Here is a 16606-nt window from a genome sequence, read left to right as displayed (position 1 = left end):
CACCTTGCATCCACCTTGCATCCTGATCCTGCCGGTCCCTGCACATCTGGGCCCTGGCTCTGCTGGGAGCATGTAATCCCGGCCACTTCCGCAGTACTTCCCGTTAAGAATTTTATATGCACCACAAAGGGTGTGTGTATATGTATTAAAAAATATATATGGTGTAGCTGCCTATCTAAATCTGTGGGGGTTTGCCAGACTTTCCCCCTACTACTTTCTTGCCTCTATCCTTGTAGAACTGTTTAAAAAAAATGAACATTTAAATCCAACTTTACTGTTTAAAATTAGGTCTTACTAAAAACTCCAAAGGACTCATGCTTCTGAATTGGTTTCTGAGTCCAGGACTGAATTATAACCTCAAAAATGAAATGTACACCATATATAAATCTGTATATCAAAAAAAAAAAAGCTCTGTATGCTGCTAAACTGCTGAGAATAATACAATTCTCACTGGCAAACTGGGTAAGATTAAACATGTACACATGTAACATTATTGGTGCTTTAAATTTTGAATGGGGGTGAACGGTCTGTAAGCCAAGTATTTCTGAAGTAGCGAAGTAGAAACTTGAAACAGCAAGAGAGAAGCCAATTCTAGATTAATTCTAAGCTAATTCTAACTAATTAGCTAGAACTACTTCTAGCTAAAGTCCAAAGAAATCTGAGGGGTGGAGGGCTGCAGTGGATTAAAAATCACTGTGCAATTACTTTATACAGGTGGTACCAGGAGAGACCGCACTGGCATTTTATAAAGCGAAAAATCCTACTGACAAACCAGTAATTGGAATCTCTACCTACAACGTAATACCCTTTGAAGCAGGACAGTATTTCAATAAAATACAAGTAAGTGTCAACAAAGCAAAGGTTACATTTTCATTTGCATGAATGAGAGTCATTATCCGTAAATTAACTTTTCTAATTTCGATTCTGGATACCATTCTTCGTATGCCAACACTTTAAAAAAATACCTTGATTTTTTCCAGTGGCAGTGCGCGAGTTCGTTCTTGGCCTTACTGTCTTCACAAGAAGCTGCAGTACACGTCCCCTTCGAGTGGCTCCCGAGTAGGTGGTATTCAGTACCACTGACTCAGCGGGCGGGTGGCAACGATGTGAGCTAGCCTGGCCCATTGGCACGCTTGGACACTTCACTGAAAGCTAATCTTTTTTTCCTGTAACACAAGAGGAACAGAACTGCTGTCTTGTTGCTCATATGGTTGATCCTCCCCAGGATTTTAGGGATGTACAAGAAATGAGAGTTATCTTAGAAGATGATGCTTTCTCTCATTTTGGCATAGATAAAGTTTACCCTAGCTATTAATTGTCTAACTGTTTTTTTTCCTCCCCGTGCAGTGTTTTTGCTTTGAAGAACAGCGCCTAAATCCTCAAGAGGAAGTGGACATGCCCGTCTTTTTCTACATTGATCCGGAATTTGCAGAGGACCCTAAAATGGCTAAAGTTGATTTGATCACCCTCTCTTACACCTTTTTTGAAGCAAAGGAAGGACAGAAGTTACCACTTCCTGGATATCAGTAATGGGCAATGTCTACACAACTTGACTTCTGCTCTCCAACCACCAGTTCTGAAACCATTTTTTCAGCAGAAGGAAAAACTGTAGGAGGACTGTGCAATATGAAATTATATTGTAAAACCACCGTGGGCACATGCTGCTGTTAGGAAAGGATGTATTTCTATTTTTTTAAAAAAATCTTACGTAGTTGGAATATTATTTCTTAGGGATAGTATTTCTTCATCAGACAATAGAAGGGAACACACTGTTGAGTGAGTTGAAAGAGAGAGGGTTTTCTCAAGCCATCTTTTTATATGATACATGTTACCTGAATACTGTGAGGCACATTTTTAAACCCAAGTGTAAATTGAGATCTTTATTTAAATACAGAGGAGCAAATCAGTTAATGAAGCAGCTAAAATTGCATTGCTGGCTCTGAAGAGTAACTTCCATGTAAGTTACTGTATAAAAAGGTAAAACCAGGTAATCAGTTCATGGAATCTCAGAACTAACCAAAGTTAGACTGTATTGCTATGTAACCCTCCCATGGCATGGGAGGATACGATGATTCAGAAGATGATGCACCCTCTCAAGTTATTACTGAATCAGTAGTTCATCTGGTAAGAGCAGACTGCTCTCAAACTGTTACCATTTAATGAGGAACAGTAATTTAAATGAAAGCATGTCAAATCTGGTACGGTTTCCATTTAGAAATACCATCTTCACATTTCAATGTTTTGTTCAACTCACTTAAAATATCTGTACTGCTAATGACTGCGTTCTCACTCCTCATGGGGCTGCGCACCAGGCACCTCTACACAGAGACAAGCTTGGCTTAGGTATGAAATGCGTTGAGGGGAAAGGCAGTGCATAAACAACTGCTCTGAACTGCAGGCTAAATGAGTAGCACAGGATTCTCCTCAAAAACCAAAAGGAACCCAAGCCCATTCAGAGGTTAAGTCCATCAAAGCCTGCCCAGAAGCGTGTCACTTGTTCAGAGGTCCTCCTAGGTGCTCTGTTTACCATCAGAAGCCTGTATTTACGTAACTTTTGGTCATTATCTGTAGGGTAGGCATAATGACACTTTATCATAGCTTTGCAAATGAGGAGTGAGTTGCAGAGCAAGTTTAGGTGACCTACTCCTTTTCAGATAGGGATTAATCTCAGGCCAGCATCTCGTGCTAGGCCAGTTCTTTCTACCCCTTTCAACAGATGAGATCTAACAAAGTAAGACTGTTATTGGTTTGTTTGGACTCTAAAAAGGTAATGGGTATGTCAGAAATAACTTCCAGTTTAGTCTCAATTATGTTTGCATATCATAATTTAAAAAGTGCTTTTTTGAAAATAAATGCATGTTACCTTAAAATGCATTGTTGTACCAATTACATTTGTTGTTTAAATAGATTCTGGATGACATTCCTGTCAGGTCTTCATTGTGTATTTATTAAAGTTTTAAAACCTTTCATTCTTTCATCTCTCCAATGCATTTTTTATCCAGCAGAACATGTGGAGCCCACACAAGTGAAATACATCTGTATGAAGATAGCAGCAAGCTTTATAATCTGTAATTCCAGTTACACTTCAACAACAAAAAAAAAGACAAATCTTTGAATCCAGGCTAGAAAAAAAAAATTCTTACCTGGGTTGTCTTTAGTCCATTGTCTTTTTGAAAGATAAACTGATGAAGGGAGTTTTCCACACATTGCTTTATTCTGGCCACACACTTCAGAAGAAAAATACTATCTCCCTAGCAAGTGCCCGTTGGAAAAAAAATGTGGGTTTTCCCCCCAAGTTTGAAAGCTCAAGTTTGCACAGATGCTGAGCACATTGCAACCACAAAGCAAACTCTCTAACCTCAGTAACTTGCCAGTTCCCTTTGGAGCTTTCATCTACCTGTGACCATTTTGCTTTTATAAATATGGAGAAGTTCAGTCAGCAACCATCCATTATGGATTACCATATTGAAACAGCCTATTTTAATTTGTTACACTTCAGTGTGCAAGGGTTTTAACAATACAGCTAAGCTGTAGGGAAAAATCAATCCACCTCAAATCCTGTTTTCAGCAATTTTCTCAGGCTGCTGTCCAGACCATTGCAAATAATGTAAGAAGAGTAATAATAAAGCAGCTTACCCTTTTCACCTCTGCTTACAAAACCCCCCAAACTTCAATGTTGTCTTTTTGATAGCAGTAAGGTGTTCTAGTGGCCCTACAGCGAGCTGCAAGATTGCTAACCATGCAATGAAGCGCCATGGAATCACTCTCAAATACTTGCAATACTACCTGCACATGGGATTTCATGGAACACACATGTCATCTGGTAAAAACTCAGGAGTGAAGGGGATTAACTTCTCAGTAAGTGCTTTTATTTGGAATTTTATGCTACAAAAATTGCATAACAGACTGAGAGCATCTTACCACTTAAACAGTTAATATAATGAATATTTAAAATGCAGTATTTCACAAAAAAAATAGCTTATCAGCTATGAACGTGAACTAAGTTCTCAAATTTTATATCAGTTATAAATTCAGAGAACTATACCTGTTAAAGTGCACATTTTACATTCAGCATTAAAATAGATAAGGCACTTTAATTATTAAAAGATAAAACTGTTATTAACAGGGTTAAACAACTTGCTTAAAATAAATGGATAACTATTGCTCATCTGCATTGTAGATGATTATTTTTTTCCTTCACCAGAACAGCAATCTCTGCAGGGCAGGAACACTGAAAGAAATGATTGATCCCCCTCCAATATTTACTGAGTAAATAAAACCAGCAACAACAACATAGGAACAAGCGGGGCTTTTTCTGTTCTGTTAAGCATGGATGACAGCACCTCATGTCCCAGCTCAGGTTCTCACCAAGACAAGAATCCAACTATATTGCGGGATTTTAAGGAAGAAAACAAAATCTGTATTCAGAATATGAATGTAGGAAAGTAACAGTGCATGTCTTCAGAAATATATCCAGAGGCCAATTTTTAGAAAAAAGTCTTGCATATCAACCCCCCCTCATGAATTTCTAGGGAGATTAACACAGACAGCAATGAGGCCAAAATAGAAATTGGATTCTGCAGTTTCTGTAAACATAATGTTCTGTTTTGTTTGCTGCATAAAGGGGTAAAGCAATACAAAAGAACAGTTAACTTGGAAGAAAAGCCTTCTTCCATAGTTGCAAGAGTCTTTTTTTTTTTTTTTACTTGTGTCAGGTGTGAAGCGTTAACTTCATACACAGGTGAATTTGGAAATCATATTTTAAAGGCCCCCAAAAATACTTTAAAAATAATCATGCAGGTCACCTTGAAGAATACACAGTTGTACACTTAAGACAAATTATCAAGTCACTCTTCAACTTCCACACAGCTTAGTATCCCGATACTTATTGTTTGTTGTGTCAAAATACAAAACCTCTTCTGCAATTCACTTGTACATTAGAGGAAGCACTGCACAGGACCAACATCAGAGAATAACTTGTGTTCAGTAAAAGATTTCACCTCCACCTTCAGCATTCTGTATTCTTTTTAACTTCTGTCTTCAGCACGACATCAATTTCTTCATAAACAGGTCTGAAAAAGAGAGGAACATGGCAACTCCAATGTCACAGTTGTTTCATTTTGACAAAATGCACCAATGAAAGCCTGCCCAAGCATGAACTGCAAGAGTTTACAGTGTTTGCCTAACAGAGTAGCAGCAGTTGCAGGACGCGCAGGTTTCCATGGAAACAAGGAGCCAATCCTGTGGTGTGTCTGTGATTATAAATTTAATGAGATACCTCTGGACATTGTCACTTTTCATGAAGTAAGTTTGGGAACAGGACTCCAAAACACAAATGGCAAGCATACCACGTGGCAAGGAATTACTGCACTAGTGGGGAAAAAAAAAAAAATAAAGCTTGGTTGAGATTTTTCTACCTCAGAATTTGATGGTTCCTCAGAAATAAGTTTCGTGTAGATGGCTCAATTTTTTTGCAATTTACTCGTAGGAGAGTTCTCCCATCTGTTTAGTTTCGTGTTAGTTTTCTGACTATTTGGCCCTCTGGAGGGTCCCAGCATCCATTCCCTCTTGTAGCTTCTATTTAGATATGTAGTAGAACAACATTCTTAAAAATCACGATTGCTGTGAACTGGAACTACTGTGGTTACCTTGCTCCAGAACAACCTACGTTGAAGTATCAATCAGCTTCCTCCACCAGGACCCTCACCATGTTTTATTCACCTTTTAGTAACCCTGAATAGCATTCTAGTCGATCATTTTTGACAGCATTACTCCACCATTTGTACAGATGCCATTCAATGAACACACTGTAGGAGCTGATTCCTTAGCTGGCTATGCCAGAAATATTGGAAGAAAAGGTACAAAATGCAGGCACTCTCATTTACATTAGTGACCCAGCTGGTCAGCTCACTCAGTCTAAATAGCATGGTTTCTTTTCTCTCTCAGAAGAAAAGAACATCTCAGAAGCCACCTTGCCTTTGGCACCTAAGAAAACTGTATGTTACTGTTTTAAAAGTTACTTACTCAGTGGGAGCCAAGGGATCAAATTCCATTATCTCGTAGTACTGAGGTGACTGTGACTTGTTCTTTGATGCAGCTGAAGAATAAAGACAGGCAGATAGATCCAGATTTAAACGTATATGAAAAGCATGCTTACTGCATGTTACTTTTTTGTAACTTCCTGAAAGTAGCAGATTCCCTCCTATGTCTCTAGTTGCTTTAAGTGCCAAAATGGACAGACAAATCTAAGAGAAACCATGAGCAATATGAGATTCTGTCAATGTTTGTTGCTGCTCCTAGTCTTTAACAGCCATTATGTAAACCCCTTAAGTTTTAACACAAAAAAAAAAAATGTATCTCCATGAAAGTTAGGGTGGCCTGCAGTACTTATTACCTGCTGGTGACGGTCCATTTAATGATGTAGTATGTCCAGTCTGCAGGCTTACTGGATTCAGAGGCACTGGGCTTAAAAGAGTTGCCAACTAAGGACATCAAGCAAAACAGTGCATAAACAGATTGTTCCATGAGAACTGGTTTGACTTAACTTACATAACTGCTGACTTATCTTTAGACTCTCAGACTACAACAGGTAAATTCCAAGGTCAACAGTTATCAATCTAATTAATCTCCATTCTCCACAAAATGTTCAAAACATCTTTTAGCGTTATCTATAGCACATTTGTATGATTTACTTCTGTGTAATTTGTTACATTACACAGACTCAAAGACTGCAGTATTCACAAAACTGGTATCTGCTGTTACTCGCAGTTTACAACAGGGAATGTACTTATGTGTTTGGGGGCTGTTTCTCATCTTTTCTATTTCATACTGCCTACCACAGAATAGCATTCAAGTTCATAACATCACCTCAAAGCCTCTTCATATTCTTTCTGTTCCTTCTGCCATGGGTGTTTTGTCTGCAGCATATGCTATTTGTCCTACACCGTACTTGATTTTTAAGTGTTTCGTTTTTTGGTGGGTTGTTGGTTTTGTTTGCTTGTTTGTTTTAATATCTTGAGATAGGAAATACACCAGAGTAACATAATGGCAGCAGGAGACCACAGCTTGCTTCACACAGCAACAGATTAGACACAAATAATACAGCAACTGCCTTCTGCAAACTCCCCTGATATTGTGCTGGACCCAAGAAAATATGCTTTCACATTAGCATCTGTGGTATCAAAAGAGGGAAGCTGGCCTGGTCATCAGATGCAGCGTGTTCCCTGATGTATGAGAGGGGCCACAGAAAAGACTGCTGTATAGCATTTGGACAGGAGTCAGGGTAAATCCAAACAGTTCTCATTTTGACAGTTGCCAGCAAAGAATGATTATTCTGAACATGAGCGTTACTCACATTGCTATATGTGTGTCCAGCTGGGTTGCTTACACTATTGTTTTGTGCTTGAGCTGCAAGTCTAGGAGAGAGTAATACATTGAAAGTCACTGAGAAACTATCAAAACTATATATTCTGATTGTTACTTTTTTTTTTTTTTTTCTGGTCTGTCTTTACCTTATGTCACAACTGAGAGCAGCATGGGCAGGTGGGCCAGCGTCCCATTCACATAAAAGGTAGGGAACTACACGGACACCCCTCCTATCTTAAACTCTTCTTACTGACCTGTACAATTCATCTGTTTCTCCCTTTCACTGCAGCACTGCAACACTCAAGCAGAAAGTCATATATCTCTCTCAAGTCTGTTTCGGCTGTTGAGATAAATTTATGTCTATGACCGAACAGTGCTGCAGGAGTAGTGTATTTTTAAGCATGTTAAGCAAAGTCTAGTATACAAGTAGTTTTCACTTGTTTTACTGGACTAATGTGTAAATCTGTGTTCTCAGAGCTTTCTATAAACTCATTAGATGAATTACAGAGCACTAATACCTCTCAAGATCTGTTATCTGTTACCATTTCTCAATAAGCGATTACTCACGGGAATTGCTGAACTTTTGTAGTAGTTGCTAGATCTAGCTGTGGATAAATTGATGGATGATGCCTGGTTTTATCTTCAGGGTGTGCAGATATGCAATCTGAAATTCAAAGTGATAATTCATGATCATTTAAACATTATTAAGCAAATGTTAGTTACTTGTACTATGAACACTGAAAGGGTAAAGTTTTGTTTGGAAGTCATATAAAGAATCTGAAACAAATTGCTGTTTATCACGACAGGCAAAATTTTAGTAACTCTGAGAAGGTTTTACATGCAAAGTATTTTTCTCCTTAAAATGTCAGAACAACATCAGTAGTGCTATACATGGTAGATATCACTTAAAACTCCTTTCACTATTTCTAAAAGATTAAAATGAAATTATAGGCATTAATTTCTGGGGTGACATTCACACCTTTAACTTCAGTACATGGTCTCCCCTAGCATGGATAAAGGAGGGGCTTCTGCAAAGAGTAATTCAGGATACCAAAGTTAGAAGCTTTACTCACTCCTCTGACTACGAAAGAAATCTAAAGTTAGAGGAGATGAGCACCTTTCTCGAAGTTTCTAACATCAAGTGCCTCCTGAAAAAACTTGGGGAATCCAGAGGGTATGAGAAAAGCGTATCTGTGTTTCTTGCTTACAGGCCTACAGAACAGGCAACTACCACAGTGTTTTACAGGCCTTGCCGTAATAGAAAACAGCAGGCTCAGATTTAAGTAATGGGGGAAAAAAGATTATTGCTTCCACTGTAAACAAAGTAACAGGGAACCTTATACTATCTTACATTTTTTTTTCCTATGCACATGCGTCAGTTCTCTTTGTAAGGAGATTTAAGGGACTTAAATCCTTAAAGTTAAGGAGCATCTTTGTTTTCTTTCTTACAAGGAACTTCTTCATTCCTCCACTTGTTGGTTTTCTTTCCAACCTCTTGTTGGTTTGCTTTAGGAAACCCGACTGCAAGGGAAATGTGCATTCATCACTTACTAAGGCCTGAAGGAGACACTGCAGAGTCAGTTTGCACCACTGCTGACACAGGAGATGGAGAATCCATGGAGAGGTCAAGTAGATCGCTTGAGGGAGCAGATGGCTGTTTCCTGTACAGCTTAATATTTGAAAAGGAATAAAGTTGTTTGGGTTTTTTTTTGTGGCTTTTTTGGTTATGTTTTCTGTTTTTTAAAAAGGAACTCGTATAGTTTTAAACAAACAGCTATTTTCACAAAATATAAACTTTTAAAATCATAATATTAAAAATTGGCAACTACGAGAGAAGACAAGGATTTATTTCTTTTTGTTGTGAAAAATGCTTTCCAGAAAAGATCAGTTTCAGCAAGGTTGCTATTTCAAATAACTGAGGAAAACCATTCCTAAGTAGGAAATACAGAGTACTCAATTCTAAAAAGCAATCATGAACTTGTTTAGATCCATGTTTGATATTGATTTCTGATTGATCCTGTACAATTATTTTCATGCTACTTATTTGCGTTATTGAGATTTGATCCATAGGAGACTGATTTTTTTCAGTCCTGTTTTGAATAGGAAAAGTTAAAAAACACCATGTTTCCTAGGACAAAGGGTTTCCTTTGTTTCTCCTGGGAATGTGTTAGAATTAAAAATATAGCCAATCAAAGATTTTAATAAAATCACAAACTTGAATCATATAGGTTTGGTCATTTTTTCCCACCAAAAAAAAAAAAAAAAAAAAAAGATGATGCATTTTAAACTTGAAGGCTCCTGAATAATATAAAAATGCTCAGACTGCACCATTTGGACTATTAACTAATCCAACAATGCATCCATCAAGCAAAAACATCCATCTACATAACCAGAATGTAGTAATAGCAGCTCTTCAAGGAAAACAAGATTGTCTTCTACCTTTTTTTAATAATTGTCAGCTGTATTTCAGCATTCACAATGCAGTCATTTTCAGATTGAGTCCTAGATGACTACACAATTATGGCTTAGCAGAAGCTGAAACATGTGCAAAACTACTTTGGGCAATATAATTAACAACCATAATTATCAATCAATAAAGGATAGTCGTTAAAGATTTGCTACAAGCCATTATTCACAATTCAGAAAAAGCTTTGACTCAGAAAAAACCATCAGTAATAGTGAATTCTGATAGTGTAATAGTATTTCAGTCTATAAATGCTTCACAGAGAACAAATGAAAAGAAACATTATGGTTCCTCATTTTGTATATGGCATATAACAGCGCTTAGCTGTGGAGGTAATAAACCAGCATTTGAATAGATATCTCTCTCATTTTCCTGACCAAGCTTCCATCTTAGATTTGACATTATTTGCTGCTATAGTTACATGAATTTGCATGAAGTTCTGCAAGTGAGAGTTCAGAAAATTAGTAAGAGTAGTTATCAGCCTGCTGTCTCCTGTACTTCTCAATTAGAGAATAAAATTCTGTGTATATCAAAAGTGTATTTTTCATAATAAACAGAAAAAGGAATGTTTACAGTCCTGCGTTCACCTGTAATTACTCACCTCTGTGCGCTCACGTTGTATTCTCTGATTCTCCAAAAACCGAACTCTGTTTCGAGAGAACCTGTTGAAATTGCAGAGTTAAATGTTCTTTCTGGCATTTGTGTCAGGTCACTCATAAGACTGTGAAACCCATTATAGTCAAAGTCTGATTATCAAAAGACTCCAGAGACACCAAACAAGCATTACAGGTGCTTTTCTCTGGGGCACTTGTCTCTGCGTGAGCAACTGGACTCACTCTTCTCCAGGGCAGTGGTCCTCTGATCACCCAGACTAACATCAGTTAGTTTGTTCTTGGGCTCACTTTTGGAGACAGCCATCTGTTTCTTCCAAAACAAAACCAAGGCACAGCTGACAATAAAGTTTGCCTCTGTTCATGCCAGATAGGTAACTATGAACGTGCACTGTGCCAAATCTGGCTTCTTCCGACCAGAACACTCTTCCAACCGAGTCCCAGGAAGCCGCCTGTCCTCAGAGGTCCCCATGTTCCCTCATGCCATCTCAGGACAAACCACACGCCTATTCTGGGACACAGCCCTCTCATTAGTTCAGGCATTTGGAATAATTAAAAAAAAAAAAAAAAAAAAAGAAAACAAGAAAATCCACCTGCATAAATGCATAAATATTTATGTGCTGGGAGTCATAACAGTGCCACACTGGGTCCAGACAAGACCCAGTCAAGTGATACTCAGCATCCATAAGGTCAATCCATTTCAGAAGTAAGAGCCATAATTGGTATAGACATGAGACTGTCTACACAACTGCATTTGCCATTCAGGGTTACCATACTGGTGAGGCCCACAAAGATAGCATATATGCCGGTAGGAACAGAAGAAAAAAAACCAAAACCATTTCCAACTGCAGAACATAAATATTTATCTGAAATACAGGAAGAACCAAAAAGGTGCTGGAGCCACTAGAGGGAGTCATCGTTACATACATGAGGCCAGTTTATTGCACAATAGTGATTGCTCCTGATTTAATTTGGACTCTACATTAATAATCAGAAACAGAGAATGCAGCATGACTTGTCTTTAAACAATAGGCACAGTATGAAACAGATGCAGCTAGTTAAAATCAGTTTGTCCTTTACACATGTCGTTGTTCAGAGGGAGTTCCAAAGAACAAATCTTCTGCAAACGTTAACGAAATACATTTTAATACTTATCAACTTATGAACAAAAGTGCAATGCATTTGCACCCAGGAAGACTCATTACATATAAACTGCTTAACATGGAAGGCTAGTTCCTGTTAAACTACAATACTCTGCGTGAGTATACTCACTGTGATATTTTGGGGCATAATACTGAAATTTTGAGTTTAAAATGAATTTCAGTTTTGCTAGTATCTAGCCATGCCACCAATGACATAACAGACAAATACACAGGATGTCAATGCAAGCACTGCGGTGCTTCCATGTGTGAAAGAAAGAAACATTTTCTGCTGTAAGACAAGTCGAACAGCGTGTTTCAATCCAGCTGAGAAAAGCAAGCGACTCTCCTAAGCATGCAATGAGGCAGAATGCTATTCCATGGCCGATTTCTGCAGTAAAGCTGTCAAAGTTGTTTAGAAAGGAGAACAAGTATTCTCTCCTGGAAGCATATACACTTAACAGAGATAAGGACCACCAGCAGTACAAAAGGGTTTGTAGTAGACTGATGACAAATTCACTGTGCAGTACCAAAAAGGAATGTCAAATTCCGAAGTGATTTTTGTTTACGTGCCTCCATCTGATTTCCTGTCTATGCTGTTAACTTGTTTTATCCCGTTCTAGTGGTTTTCTAAACACCTTTACGAACCGTTTCTGAAGCATTTAGGGGAAGGCAAATACATCATTTTCTCTTGTTGCAATCATGTCTCTTTTCTGGATTTAAGGCTAAAATCTGTCTCCTTGTGGAGGATCAGCATTAGATGTAGGGACCATCTGTGTCCATCAAGCCCGCTTACTCAGCTAGGATACCAAATGTGAGGAGAGAGGCCCTGTACTTACCTTTCATGTCCCAGGAGTACATTATTCAGATCTTCATTTACTTGTATTAACTCAACTATCACATCTTCATTCTCCACTGCCATCAACAATTCCATAATCCTCTCCTGCATCATCCGACAGGTCTTATACAGTTTCTGCCCGAGGCAGGGGAAGAAAAAAAAAAAACCAATCCATAAACCAAAAAATCATAACTGTGGTCTCCCAATCTGTCAGTTCTGGAGAAGAATGATAAGACACTTGAGCGCTGCAGACTCACGAGTAACATTCCTTAATTTACACAAACTGCACACATACCAAACATTGCAAATGGCATCATTTTCACGTCTTTGATCTCTGCAAGGCAGGTTGACAACTCCTATCATCGCAGCCAGCGCTTCTACCCTTGCCCAACCCCTACCTCCTGACCCACCTTTATCTCTAAAGATATATCCGTCTCTAAAGTCTAAATTACAAATTGTAAAATACTGAAGAACCCTCTGGGTGATGCAGAGCAAATCTGATTTGATCCTGTTTGAAGCTGATTAAGCTCAGCAGGACACTTCACATGGATATAATTGATGTGATCCTGTTCTACGTCTGCTTGAAGAAAAGACAATAGGAGTCTGAAGGACAGAAGTGCTCCGTGACGAGGTCTCTAGCTCTAATTGTTCCTCCAAGCGGGGAAGTCTGGATGTGCTTGATTTATGCACTTTTTGAGAAAGTAACACAAACCTAGCAGAATCAGCTGATAGGACAATTATGAAAGTTTATTGAGCAGAATTTTGCATTACTACCAATTGAAATGGAAGATAGTTTATTTATATTCCTCTCCACTGCAGATTTTTCTATGTTCAAAGAAACAAATTCTTTAGCAACAGGAACTTCAACTCAGCCAACATTTTCCCCCCCCACAGTGCATTTGCAAATACTGGCAGGCTCTGATTGAGGGGGAAAAAAAAAAAAAAAAAAGGAGAGGGAAAATTACTCTATTTACACAGTGCTATTCAGAAATTGCTCTGGTATTATTTTGAAAGTGACCTGATTTTTCCTCAAAAAACATATATGTCACATAAATTTATGATTTTATTTATGTAAAAAGAAATTTTGCACCCCTTTCCCAAATCTGCATAAGGATTACAGAGTACTGTACCTTTCAGCACTGCATCCTCATAAGGATAAAAAAATGTATTCAGTTTAATGTCCGTAATTAAATTTAAAGCCTCTCCAACTCCACATTTTACTACCTGACCTGCATTTAAAAAACCGTATATTTCTTATGCTATTATTCAGGCAGACTAGCTCCCTTGTAAATATCCATATTCAATAGAGAAGGAAATTGAGACACTCATTTCAAGCATGGATTTGGTAGGCTTTGCTCCTACCCACAATGATGCATGCACTCTTATGTTTTGAAAACTGGAGTTTTACAACGATGGACTACCAGCTGGTATAACAATCATCGGTGCTTCCAATGAATTTGTGCTCATTCTTACCAGCTGATGATCTGGACCCAGATTCCTGCATGTGCATCAACTATGTCTATTCAACATCCAGTACAAAAGTTCTTTACTCTTGGCTGATGCTGAGTTTTAGCTGTTTTTTAACTACTGTTACTGGTCAGCATGATATTTCAAGTGAGATCTGCTATCTTAATCCTTGTCCAAAACAGGGTGGAGGAGAAGGGAGGAGCCCAGCCACTAATGAAGTTACAGAACTGAAAGTATGTTGCACAGATAAAGTTTTACTCTGTTGCATTTTTTTTTGAGAGACTCCAGATAATCAGAAGGACTGAAATGAATGTCTCCAACTCACTCAAAGCCTAAACAAACAGCTCTTCATTATAATAAAGGACTTTGTTCCCCAACAACAAAGCCCAATCCAAACAATCCAGGTAGAGCTACAAACAATAAAGAACGTTAAACATTGTTAAAAGAACAGGCTAAGCCATGCTTGATGCTTTATACCACTCAGTGCACAGGGAAAAAGAACAGAACAGCAGGGAAATTAACAGAGAAGGAATGAGTTTTTAGTCACTCTCCCACAAATGGGAACTCCACACCCTGTCCTCAAAACTTTTGCCAACAATTTCATTACTGGGAGTGTCAATAAGAATCCACTGGTTTACTGTGGGCAACCTAATCTGTGCGCCCACATGCAGCAGGGCCACAGCAGGAGACAGGAAATGAAAGACATACTTCTGTTTCGCAACCAAAGACACCTGGTCATGGACTGGACAGAGGTGGCTGAGTGTATTAAACCAGTGCATTCTCCTGCCTGGGGTATCTTTCACTTGTTGGTTAAATCATCAAGGACAGTTTGTACCATGGCAACCTCCGTGATGGCAGTACCACTACAGAAGTAAAGCACTGTGCACAGAATTAGCCACAGATTAGCTGGTGGTGTCCGTTGCTGGAACAACCTATACCCAATCCTTTAGTGCAGGCAAAGCAAGCCCTCTGCAATCTATTGCAACAGCTTTTTGCCTTGCCTGTGTTTACAGTCCACTCTGCTCAGATCCTTGCTTCACAGGCCCTTCCTCCTTGGACTTAGAGCTCCACAGATCTCTGCAAAAGAGATGGTGTTGGAGATGCGAGGAATTTCCAGGGGAGCAAAACCCACTGAGCACTTGCGTCTGTCTCCTATCTGGTTCCCCCAGACCAACAGCTCTGCCTGTCATTAAAGATGAGAGACCAGATTGTGAACCAATCCATAAATGGACACAGCTGAACTGGACAACCTTGAAGGCAAACCAACAACACCCAACAAGGGTTCCTTGGAACAGAGGAAAAATTCTCCACTGGGCAAGAGAAACACACCAAAGGCTTGCAAAAATTACATCAGCTCTCCAACACATATAATGCCGACAAATTACCAAAAATGCTTCCTCATCATAGAGGTTCAAAGGCAAGTGTAGAAACAGAAGGATGTGATAAAAGCTTTTTAAATTCTTGCAGACAATATTAACAGAAAAGTGTCCATTGCCATAGGTCACTATTGAAATGCTAAAGTAATACTGCATTTTTAATTTCCAAAATAGAAAATACAGCACAAGCAAGTAGAAGAAATGACATCACAGAAGGAAGAATGTCTGCATGTTCACCGTCAAATCTAAATTGGACTACTGCAATACACTTCCTTCAGGCTATGCTTTAAGAGCATGTGGATTCATCTATAGCACAGCAAGCTCCCAATCTGTGAGGTCACGCACATAAAACCAATGCTTCATATTCTTCACTGGCCTTCAGTCTGCCTTTAAGGTACTGGTAATAATAAAGAGAGCACTGAAAACTCCCGGACGGATATGAGAGAGAGAGAGAGAGAGAGACTGTGTCATCATCTATTTTCCCACAAGGCAGCTGCGTTCAACTGGAATGTTCTCAGGGCTGTTTGACAGAACACGCTTAACAGAGAACACTCCATTATGAAATTCCTTTGCCCTTGGAATTCCCTAGAGCTTAAATTTGCATTGCAAGCTGTTTTGTCCTTTCCTGACTATCTAGATGTCAGGGGAAGGTGAAGGGGACAGGAGAAAGCTGAACAAAACCAGAGGTAGAAACCTGTTGCTGCATTCCATTTTGCAATCTGAATCCAGATGTTACAAGAAAGGATACAGCTTATTATAAAATCAACTTTAGCCAAACCAAACCAATAGCCTCTAACAGTGAATTATTGCATACCTGTAAAAGATTCATATCATCCGGATTTTCAGAGCCAGGAACATTTTCTTTTAATATTGATGACATGACTCTCACATTTACTTTTGCCATATCCAGTTCACTGTACAGTTTCCCAATCTGTTGAATTCAACAGGACAAAATATTGTGTAGGTGAACAGAGTAAGCAGAGTAATTCTTACCTCTAATATGTACTTTCTTTCCCATTAGGTATAATATGGGCCTAATTAACATTATTTTACTCTGGTGACATGCCATGAAAATGAATGGAATTAGCTCAGCTTTTATAAGTGCAATCAAACTAAGATCCAAGTCTGACAGTACTACTTGTTTTCCTTATAGTTAATCCCTCTCACTAATGTTACTGTTACTCTTTTTAGTTACTTACAGGCCAAGCAGGAAAGGAAAATTAACTCTCCTTTCCTTTCTGCAATTTAGAACAGTCTCTTCACACAAGCCTTGTGCAAAACTAAGTTTGGCTTTCTCACTTATCTATGAAGTAACTTTTATCGATTTGCATAACAACATCGGAAGA

General features: G+C 38.6%; 2 protein-coding genes across 2 annotated transcripts in view; one reads left to right on the top strand and one right to left on the bottom strand.

Annotated features, from left to right (window-relative positions):
* Positions 1-2920, top strand: part of LOC104123740 (cytochrome c oxidase assembly protein COX11, mitochondrial) — a 4604-nt gene extending 1684 nt beyond the window's left edge. The window contains exons 3-4 of the mRNA XM_035891621.1: positions 715-840; positions 1348-2920. Coding sequence (XP_035747514.1) covers positions 715-840; positions 1348-1530 — 309 coding nt within the window. The 3' untranslated portion in view covers positions 1531-2920. The remainder of the gene's footprint in view (positions 1-714; positions 841-1347) is intronic.
* A 2088-nt stretch (positions 2921-5008) lies between these two features.
* TOM1L1 (target of myb1 like 1 membrane trafficking protein) overlaps positions 5009-16606 on the bottom strand; it is a 20667-nt gene continuing 9069 nt past the window's right edge. The window contains exons 5-13 of the mRNA XM_035891637.1: positions 16075-16191; positions 12419-12552; positions 10431-10491; positions 8917-9034; positions 7933-8029; positions 7355-7415; positions 6395-6482; positions 6025-6097; positions 5009-5072 (exon numbers count right to left, since the gene is read on the bottom strand). Coding sequence (XP_035747530.1) covers positions 5009-5072; positions 6025-6097; positions 6395-6482; positions 7355-7415; positions 7933-8029; positions 8917-9034; positions 10431-10491; positions 12419-12552; positions 16075-16191 — 813 coding nt within the window. The remainder of the gene's footprint in view (positions 5073-6024; positions 6098-6394; positions 6483-7354; positions 7416-7932; positions 8030-8916; positions 9035-10430; positions 10492-12418; positions 12553-16074; positions 16192-16606) is intronic.

Source organism: Egretta garzetta, unplaced genomic scaffold, assembly GCF_000687185.1.
Source record: "Egretta garzetta isolate BGI_Z169 unplaced genomic scaffold, ASM68718v1 scaffold213, whole genome shotgun sequence".
Classification (NCBI taxonomy): Eukaryota; Metazoa; Chordata; class Aves; order Pelecaniformes; family Ardeidae; genus Egretta; species Egretta garzetta.
This window is presented reverse-complemented; position numbering and strand designations above follow the sequence as displayed.